Raw genomic sequence first — 11,111 nt, 5'->3', positions numbered from 1 at the left:
AATAAAAAACCCTGTATATCTGCTCCTGCCTGCTGTCTGTTGCATTTGGGTCCTCACCTCACCCCCCGTCGTAACAATTTTGATTTATTGATATGTGTATATGTTACGATTTTTGAACGTGACCATTTCACAAACTGCCATGACACTGGCTTGTCTGGGGGAAATGAAACAAGGATTTTTGGCTTTTCAGTACTACTTGCTAATAGTTCTCGGATCACGAAATAGGCTTCCCATTGAAAGACATTACTTCAAAATTCGTAATCAATACACAAAAATAACTAAATAACATGACCTGTACACAAATCAATAGATTAAATAACGAGACCATTTCACAAACTGCCATAAGACTGGGGTGTGATTACACACAAGCGCTAAACTAGTGTTTCTTTACATTATTAACCCTTGAGTTGTCCTTGGGTCAAATTTGAGGGTCATTTTGTATCAGAATTACGTGTTTCTTTGAACTAAATTCTCCAAAAATAATATGAATGTTTGAATGTATGTTGTATAGAAGCCATATATTATTCTTGGCAGGTAAAATTAATGGTTACTTTCATTGAATTGTGGGTGTTTTTATTATTTGAAATAAACTGATCCACACAACATCCTCTGATTTAAACTATCATCAAAAAGCATTAAAAAACATTAAAAAAGAGCCAAATAAAAAGCTAATTTGCAATTTTTACCAAGAAGGACAACAAGTTCACAGTCTACGCAAAGACAACACGAGGGTTAAAGAGAAGATTTGGTTACAAAGTGAAAAATCTAGCTGCAAAGGACACCAAGCGGTACAATCCAATGGGGGGAGCTAAAAGGAGAGTGAGTGTTAGACTTGATTTCCTCCAGGTATTGTGTTTTTGGATGTTCTGTTCCAAGTTACCCGAAAAATTCCAATTCACAGAGCTTTGAAAAGCTACTCTATTGATTTAGCATTTCACACTTGCACGGACTCCCAACGGATGATTTAATTGAAGAAAAGAGACAAAATCCATGCAGCAGAACCAGACATATCATCTTTCAAATTCCAGGCATTCTCCCTCCTTGTCAAAACCTTAATTACCCATAATGCAACCACACCACGAAAGAATAAGTACTTTCCCCACTTTTTCAGTCAGCATCAAGTAGAAATACCAAACAATTCTTGCATTCCTGTATTAAAACACAGTATTTCTCATCATGAGACTACTTTATTTTTGTTTGCAGAAAGCTTCTATCAGATCCCTCTGTTTTTATCATATCATATAAATTCAGCATTAATAGTTTTTAATAAGCAATGACAGCAGCCGTTGTTCTCAGAGGAAGATGATGTGTAGGTCACAGTATACTGTATGTATTGCCTCAGGCTGGGCACATGCTGGCTGTGAAACCCAAAAAATCCTGTCACCAAGCTAGAAAAAAAACCTTTTATTTATCATATGAGCCAGTTGCATGTATTGCTGTACTGCATGCATGAAAAGGGTCCAGATGCATAATCAAAATTCTTAAAAATGTTTGTTGACAGAAGCCTATGCTGTTGATTTCAGCTAAAATGACAACTGCTAATTCTAGATTTGATCAGTTGTAGCTAGCTATCCTAAAATCAGGTTATCTACATGAGTTAACCACAGATTCCAGCTGATTCTTTTTAATGTTTCCAGCTGATTCCCCTGTAAACAGGTCTTAAATAAACACTTCACGGCTGCATACACATGCAGTTAAAGACAAAGATTGATTGATGTCTCAGGCAAAAAGTTAAAATTGTCACCAGTTGATGATCAATGTAGAACCCAGGTAAGCAGCCGTTGTAAACCCAAACTGTTTTTTGTTGGTTCTAAAAGGCGTGGACCACTACAGTCGCCTGAAAATGTCTGCTGAATTGTCTATTCTACAAACATTAGTTGTGCTGTATATGGTTGACATTGGACGGACGCTCATCAGGATTGTAAGATAGTAGTCTAGATCAACTCATCTTCAGCTCTCTATAGCTATGTTTCCATCCACACGTTTTTATCCAAATTAAGTGATATTGAATGAAAAAGGCCTTATGAAAACAGTCCGGATGGAATTTCATGAATATCGAAATTCTCAAAAGAAATGCGGTGTACGGCTTATGCGATAAACGCTGATGAAAACTATTTGCCGAATAAATAATAATTTGAGATTAAATTTTAGGTCATTTTAGGGTTGCAACGTGCCACAAAACAAAGAAGAAGAAGTTTTAGATCATTTCTGCCCAGTATTTCCTCTCTGTTTGCACACAAGCCGGCCGTCAAAAAGTACAGATGGAAGTGGACGGACGAGTAGAGAAGAGACTTTCTGAATTTAATTTATCAGGATCTCGTGAAGGAAATGGCTGAGAAAGGTTAGGACAAGCTGTGGGATGTCCTGCGGAGTCAATGGAAGGCGCTCAAACAGCGAGGCGTCTCAAAAAAGAGTCTTGCAGCGGTGCCGGAGGGACAATAAAAGGCAAGTTGCTTCTGCATCGTCATAGTGATGTGTTGAAAGCGTTGTTTTTTTCTTTTATAGCTTGATGTGTCTTTATCAGCTGGCACATAAGCACTATTACAACTTGTCCAATATTGATCATGTGTTAGTGTCTAGAAAAACCTTTTTTGCAAACGTTTGCTTGAATGTTGTGTGATTCAGTGTGAAAATGACTGGAAACACCTTCAAATGTCTAAAATCAATTTGACATGCCAATTTGATCGCAAAACAGCATGTGACGTCTTTACCACAGGTTTTTATTTGCTTTAAAGCCGTTTTGTTGAAACACACTATCACCTGCTTTTTTTTCACATGAGTTTTGTTACCGAACTTCAGATAATTCGATTTACAAGTGGATGGAAACTTAGCTACTGTTGCCATTGTCAAACTCAGTTTGTTTTGGAAAACAACAACAAACTTTGAGCGGAAACCTTCATGCTGTGAATGGCGAGTTTTGAAGAAAATTTGCATCATGCGACAAGGCAGACCTACTTGAAAAGTCCTCCCCAAGAACATTTTGCAGAGCCCCCTTCACTGCGTTCATAGCTTAGCGCTGCCAAAGACAATTGTGATTGAAAAAAATGTAAACAACCCAGACCATTTTCTTCTTTATCCTAGAAGGTATGCATGGTGGAGCCAGACCTTACTGCACAGCGCTGTGGAGATAGGTCTGGCAATGCAAGACTAACTTGTTAGTCTCCTGCCAACTCTGTTAGCCCGGGCTAGCTAGCTAGCTTGCCTTGCTAGCCAGCTAGCCTTGGTCAAGGCTGGTCAAATGTCCACAACAGAGAAAAGTGGTAAAAGATAAGCTCAAGCTAGCTATCTCATGACTACGAGTAACTCATCAGCATAGGCGATTTAAGAACCTTCTTATGGGGCTCAAGCCCACCTAAATTTTATCTCAGCCCTCCTTAAAAATTACAATATTAAAAAACATTTAAATTTTTTTTTAATCAATTTTTGTGCTTCAAGTTTGCAAACGTGTCTGCTAGTGACAGAGGACAAACAATGACAGGTTCAAAGGGCTTAAAACAGGTTTATTTCAATTGAATTTTATTTATAGTATCAATTCATTACAAGTGTTATTTCGAGACACTATACAGATAGAGAAGGTCTAGACCACACTCTATAATTTACAAGAACCCAACAGTTCTAGTAGTTCCCTACTAGATATCCTGTGTCGGTTTCGGCGATGCTATTCACCTGTAGCCCATTCAAGGACAGGGTTAACAGAAATGTAGCGTTGGCCAATCAGAAGAGGCTGTTCCAGACTCCCACCTTTGGCTGAGTCTCTATCTAATCTGTCAGAGGCAGATCAGGAGACGGTTCTTATGTGTAACCTTGGTGGTCCCCAGAGAAAAACTTGGTCATTTTATGGTGCAGATTAGAACCCAAATTTAAATGTAAGCAACCAAAATTGCTGAATGTTAGAACATTGTGTCAAATTGGTCATTATTAAGTGTCAGGTTTTTGTTTTTTTACAAGGCGCTGTAGCTGGGTCACATTCTGCTTTGAGGGCTGAGCCCCCCTGAGGTCTTATCCTTGAATCGCCCCTGCTCATCAGGATAGAAAAATCAACTCAGTAGTCTGGCGACTCTGCCAGTCTGGTCAAATTTCATCAGCATACACAAAGAGAAGAAAGATGGAGAAGACAAAACTCAAGCTAGCAGGACCATGTCTGTGCCCATCTCATGATTATGAGTTGCTCATAATAATAATGAGATCAACTCGCCAGTCTGCTGACTCTGCTAGCATGGCTGGTCAAAGTTTTCAAATAATAGAGTATATCAGAGTATACACAGAGGAAAAGGTGAAGGTGGCTGTCAGGTGCGACTTGATATTATTTAGAGAATTGCACTTTTCTTTCCACAATCAGCATTAGAGGTACTGACTTACATCTTAACAAGCCATGGTATGTCACCGTGCAAGCGTCGGCTAGGGTCGCACACCACCTTTTGACTCAGGGAAATGTGTCTGTAGTGACATATAACACTTTACATGGATTTAGTGGATGCCAATAGAACGCTAACTGCCTGAAGGCACAATGCTAACTGTAAAGTTAAGATTGTGGATTTAGGGTGGCCAGAGAGCTCAGTTGGTAGAGCGGGCGCCCATACATAGAGGATTACCCCTCACTGCAGTGGCCCTGTGTTCAACTCCTACCTGTGGCCCTTTGCTTCATGCCATTCCCCTTTCATATCTTCAGCTGTCCTGTCAAAAATAAAGGCTGAAAATGCACAAAAAATATAAAAAAGATTTCCAAAATGTACTATAGATTTACATGTTCCTGTCCTTGTTAAGAGTGAGCATTTATCTTAGTTGTTAACTTTGCTCTTGCCTTTACTTCCACTTCTGGGGTTCCGGCAGAGTTATGATAAGACTTCCCCTCCCGTGCGCTGCTCGTTGTTTGCAGTCTGAGTCAATACCCTTTTGTCTGTGTTTTAGGTCCAGACAACATTTAGGAAAATCTCTATAAACAGATATCGGCATTTGAATGCAGATAAAAAAATGCAAAGCTTGACGATAGCCGATTGGTTCAGAGATTGCATTTTGGCAAATGCATTCTGCATCTTTTGCTTTTTATACCTGCATGCAACCAAAGCAAACGTGATTGGTCAATACTACGTTGAGAAAAAACTGAACCTAGAAGGTTTCGCTTACCAAGATTTAGCTGCCTACAGATTCTCAATTTCTGCAGATATAATGAATGTTTATAAAAACTGGGGAACTTTAGCGTTGCATCTTCATCAAACTGGAAATATTGCAAGAGACAGATTACATAAACAGGGATGGTCAAAATTGAGCCAGCAAATATTGAGATATTCTGACTTGTAGGACTGAGGGTTGAGCTCCAAAAGACAATGGGCGTTTCTCAATACCAAGTAAGCAAAGAACGGACTTGTGTTCTTGGGGAGACCGTACTTGCTAGCTGTACCTGGAAGACTGTACTCGCGAGTTCAGAAGCACACAAAACACTGTTGACAGTTTTGAGACGAACTGCTGACGACTGACCGGCTTGCAAGAGTCATCCCCGGCTGGCGTAGCGAGCTCGCCCGCCGGGGGTTGTGGAGCTTTCCAACTCCGAAGGCTTTTTTAATTCACCATCAATTTTTGTTGAACTGCCTATATTCAAAATCTACACAGCTGATTTCTCGCCTTAAAACATCCCAAAAATGAATTTATTGATTTACTAATTGACGTAAATTGTGACAACTGTGTACCGGAAACCATACGCGCTTTACACCCGAATTGAATGCTGGGATACCGGCCCGGCCAAGTTCACACAAGTCACCATCCGATGTATCCTCGGTAAAATGGGCGTGTCGAGATCACATCCGGGGACTTTAAGTGTTCTTGGCGAAATGCTAACTTGTGTATTGGGTCAGTACTTTGGCCACCAAACATGACGTTTCACAAGAACACAAGAACACAAGTCCATAGAAGAACACATATTGAGAAACGCCCAAAGAATCCTACACTTCCCGTTATGCAATTAGCATTAGCTTTCATTAAACTTTCTCTGGACGTCCATTTTTTAAACTCCGTGTCCCGAGTTCCCAAATGCAGGTATGAATTTTGTATCTACAAATCCAAACTAACCGTAATGACATCATCGGGGTTATTTTCTTAGACTTCAGAAAGCTCCTCCATGAGCCACAGATCACATTATATTGTTACATATAAACTATATTCACAGGCTAATTCAAACTACTACTCCCCATAACTAGTGGAGATTTCCAACCTGTTCTCACTCTAAACTCTGAGCTTGTTACTTCTCTTTTTACCTCTTTGGCATTCTACGAGTAGTATGAAAGACTGAAAATCCACGTAGGGAGGTTGGTTGAGGTGGTGGACGGGTGAAACAACACTGGACATTGTTTTCAATCCCCCCCCCCCCCCCCCCCCCCCCCCCCCCCCCCCCCCCCCCCCCCCCCCCCACACATACGCCTCATTTTAATGTTTTACTTTGACAGAGAGAGAGACTTCCGCTAAAGGCTCTACCACGTGACTGTGTTGCAGTCTCGTCATGAGACCATTCTCAATCTCAGCAGCGGGACGGGTTAGCTTTACCGTCATAGCAAAACAAAAAATATCAGAATCAACCGTCGGCAAGGCAACACAGACAAGGAGGAAAAACCCTGGCCTAATATGGAAAGCATGGTAACCTTTTAGTAAAAGTATGAAACCGCAGCTACTTAATTATCAAAAATATTTTTCTGTGGATAGGCTAAATGTTTGTCTTTCAGCATACATATATTTTCCACATTTCCTATTTTCCTACCATGGATGGATATATACTTTATAACTTTAATTTCTTTATTTAAGCTATTTTTATAATTAATTAATTAGTTTAATTTATTTTATTGATTGGATGAACTTTAATTTGCCCAACAAATTTTAATTTGTATTTTTGTCCGTCTAATTGAATGCTTGTGTTAAAAAATAATTCATTACTCCCAGTACTTATTTACTCTTACTCAAGTATTTATTTGGATCACTACTTTTACTTTTACTTAAGTCATACTATTCTGAAGTAACAGTACTTTTACTTGAGTACAATCTTTTTGGCTACTCTGGTGGTGCAGCAGGGAGAACAGCAGCTACATGGCAGGGAGTAGTATAAAAGCCTAAAAAGCCACGTGGGGAGGTTGGTTGGGGGGGGGGGGGTTCACGGGTCAACCAACACTGGACTTTCACACAAAAGACCAGGGTTCTTGTCCCGCATGTCACGTTTCCTGAACCCAACTGTCCCGTTCTTCTTTTTCTAAACCCAACTGTCCCGTTCTTCTTTTCCTAAACCCAACTGTCCCGTTCTTCTTTACCTAAACCCAACTGTCCCGTTCTTCCTTACCTACACCCAACTATCCCGTTCTTCTTTACCCAAACCCAACAGTCCCGTTCTTCTTTACCTAAACCCAACTATCCCGTTCTTCTTTTCCTGAACACAACTTTCTTTTTTTGCTAAACCCACTGTCCCTTTCTTCTTTTCCTAAACCCAACTGTCCCGTTCTTTTTTTCCTAAACCCAACTGTCCCGTTCTTAGCCCTGGTGTCATGGAAATGTACCTTAACACAAGTTCACCCACCATCCTTTCCTTAACCTAAATGCATCAAAAGCATGAAAATGTGTCAAATGCTAAATTGAGTGGCTCTTTAAATTGCATCTTCTTTATTTTGCAATCCTGCACGAGCCAGAGATGAGGGTGGACTCTCCTCAATGTCACTGCTTCTGTTTATACTGGCCCTGTGATTTGTGTGTGTGTGTGTGTGTGTGTGTGTGTGTGCGTGTGCGTGTGCGTGTGCGTGTGTGTGTGTGTGTGTGTGTGTGTGTGTGTGTGAGTGTGTTTGCAGTGCAGAGGTGGGTTGCCTGCAGGGAGACATGATTGAGCATAAGGCAGATGTCAAAACAGTCACAAATGCACTGCGGTCATAAACTGTAGCGCAACCCCACACTCTCACCCACCTCGGTTTGAAGAATCTTGCAAATCCCATTGGCCAAGACTGTCACATGTGAGCCAATAGCCTCCCAGCTCATCCCAACCATGTGGCCTGCTATGTGCTCTCTTTCCCTTTGCACCACAAGAGGACTGACACAACAAAAGGGGGCGAGGAAAGAGATTCTTGCTTTTAACGGCCTTCTCATGTGCACAAGAAACAGTAAAATCCTTTGGATGTAAATGAATGCATAACTGTTTTCACTCCACAATGTCATCTTGTTGATTTGAGACAAACTGCGTGGAGGACATGCATGTATTTGTGTATGTCTTTTTAAAGGTTCTAACCACAAGACACATTGACACATCCACAATATTTACACGGTAACCCAAAAATGCCAGCCCAGTATCCCTCAGAATGATGTAGAAGGAATAGCAGTTGTTGTTGTTTTTTTTACAATTATTTGTTAATATTTCAGAATTGCACTTTTCTACAGTCAGCCTGAGAGGTGCTGAGTTCCAGGAGAGTCTGGGTGGAATGGAAGGCTGCAACACAAATGTAGGTTTGCAGGTCAAAACCAAAACAGGAAGCATCACAGTCTGTTACACACAGGAGAGTTTGGCTCTAGTGCTTTCTCTCACAGTATCATGTAACAGAATGTGTACAGCAGTATTAGGCAGCAAAGCACTGGGATCCACTCCCTAATATGTGCATACAAATATACAATGCATTCATGCAATTAAACCCAGCAAACGTGAATTATTGGTTTTATTAACCCTTGTGTTGTCCTCCCGGGTCAAAAAGATTATTTTTTTACCCTTTTTTAAGATTTGACATTTTCCACGCATTATAAATTTTTCATTTCACTACCACCACCTTACTAACACTAGTTTTACACTACTTTTTGGAATCCAAGGTCAATGACCCTCATTTGTATAGAGTCATACCTGATATTTAAGCTAATAAAGCAGAAATTATTGATTATTTTGACTAATAGTTAAGATCAGAGGAATATATCTTGAGTGGATGAGTTTGGTCAGGATCCTGATATTGAACAATTTAAATTTTCACCCAAAATTCAATGAAAGTGATCAACTGTATTTGCAAAGAGCGTTGCATGGAATCCAATCCATTATTTTTGGTAATTTGGTTAAAAAGAAATCCATATTTTAGATATAGACATTGTTAAAAGGGGTCAAATTTGACCCAAGGACAACAGGAGGGTTAAGTCCACCCTCTGAAAATAATTGATTTATTCAAAAAATCAGGATCGAAACTTAATCTTTCAGTTTAATTTTTTATGTTTTTATTTTTAAACCCTGTGACCCCTCTTACGTTTTTGTTCAAACCCCTTTATTTTTATGGTTTCTGGCACAGTTTTTTTTCACGTCAAATTTAACTTTGCTGAACTCTAACCTTAATTTTCCATCATCAGTAACTTTTTACTGAACAAACTTTTGTACTTTGCGGTAATAAATGTAAGCTTTAGTCACATTCTGGGTAACATGTTAATAGATGGAGATGCATTCTCTTTTATATTTTTTGAAATAAGGTTGAATGTATTATTATATATGTACTTGATTCTTTATTATTTTTCTTCTTGATATGCTGACAATCAATAACTGTGCATTGTTGACTTTCTTCTGTTTGCCTATCATCTACAGGACAGGTGTTCTTATGATAGATGAGAAAATGTTTTAGTTTATTGATCCCACACTGTCACCATCAGTTCCTTTGTTAAGGCACTTTAAGGGTCAAAAAGCTTCGGAAAAAGTGACAACAAAAAAAGAAAAGATGAAAGACAAAAATAGGCTACAAATAAAATAAAATCAATCTATAATAAACTTTGCTTACATAGCTCCCTTTCAAAATACAGATACAAAACACGGAGAATAACCAACTAAAAGCCTAAAATACAAGAAGATATGTATATGTTTTGTGATAGAAGTACGTTCTCAGATGAGACTAAATAGAAGACACTGTCCTATTTCCTCAGTCAGATTGCAAAAGCCCCTTAAGTTTTCAGCCTGGACTCTGGAAGAGCAGGAAGACCACTGGATCTCAAAGTGCACCAAGGTCCATAAAGGATAAAAGGTCTAATATAGAATCTGGAACCAGGTCATGGTGAGCATTCAATAAATGGTATGCGAAACCAGAAGAAATCTAATTCCCACAGCAATAGCAAACCCTTCTGCATCACTGACAGCGAGCTCCAGCTCCAGCAGCCATCACATTAGGGACCCACCCAGCGCGCAGCAGCCGGCCTGCAGCAGCGCTGCGCAACGCCACTCCAAAGCTTGATGTCAACACTAACTTCCATCCGTGCGTCTGATAGCGCGTGCGATTGTGTACGTAGGCAGGTGCATGCCAGCTTAGACGTGGAGGCGAACTGACGCAGCCATTAATCGATGCATTTGGACTCCGTTTGTTGGCATCTGATTATATTACTGAGATAGCTACTGGCTGTAAAAGCTTGATAAGATGTAGATCCGCTGCACAAACCAGATATTAGATAACTGCGATGACTGTGACCCGCCCAGTGCGGTTAAATAGGAAAAACGAGCTGATTGGCAACTTTAATGACCAGTGATCAATGATCCATCCCAACGTCTGATATAGGTTGTACATATACTGGCTCTTTGCTATTATTTACATTTTTATACAACTTTAAAAGCGAGCAGCTCAGCAAACCGCCAAGGCATGTGAGGACACAGCACCGTGCCGAAGGTGGCGCAGAGGCTTGTTTACCTGACTTTGGGTAGGTGACTATCCATATGTCGCTACTTCTGAGTGAGAAGTTGGCGATCTCCTCCATCTTCCCTCTGCAGAAGGGTGGCAGCCGCACTCCATCAAACTCGAAGTATTTGCTATCAAACTCAATCGGCGTGCTTGGCGTGTCTGCCTCGCTCTCAGCCATCCTCGAAACGAGCCGCCAGTGCAAGAGAAAGAAAACGCGCACACCCACGCGAACGTTTTTTGAAATTCAATGAAACGTGAGGTAACGGTGGTGATGAGGTTGATTTGGAACGGCGCTGCTGTGGATGCTGCACGGCAGGCGGATGGGTTGCAATACAGCCAATCACGATGGAGATTAGTGATGTAATGCCCGCGCACGAGTCCCAGCATCAGGACCACTCTAGCCGAGCCCGAGGATGCGCGCGACCACAGAGGAAGGATGCTTTCCAACACATTAAAAACTATTACCATAAGGCT

General features: G+C 40.6%; 1 protein-coding gene across 3 annotated transcripts in view; it reads right to left on the bottom strand.

The window, feature by feature from the left end:
- Window positions 1–11,000, bottom strand: part of sult4a1 (sulfotransferase family 4A, member 1) — a 22,491-nt gene extending 11,491 nt beyond the window's left edge. For 2 of the 3 annotated variants that reach the window (XR_004655510.1, XM_034863987.1), the window contains exon 1: window positions 10,647–10,999. Coding sequence is in view for 2 of the 3 variants with exons in the window: in XM_034863987.1 (XP_034719878.1) it covers window positions 10,647–10,815 (169 nt within the window). In the remaining variant the exon portion in view is untranslated. Of the gene's footprint in view, window positions 1–10,646 lie in introns of all 3 variants that reach the window. The other variant, XM_034863989.1, reaches the window with a different exon arrangement.
- Window positions 11,001–11,111: the final 111 nt, after the last annotated feature.

This window comes from Etheostoma cragini, chromosome 23 (genome assembly GCF_013103735.1).
Source record: "Etheostoma cragini isolate CJK2018 chromosome 23, CSU_Ecrag_1.0, whole genome shotgun sequence".
NCBI lineage: Eukaryota > Metazoa > Chordata > Actinopteri > Perciformes > Percidae > Etheostoma > Etheostoma cragini.
The sequence above is the reverse complement of the archived record's forward strand: the minus strand, read 5'-3'. Positions and strand labels throughout refer to the sequence as shown.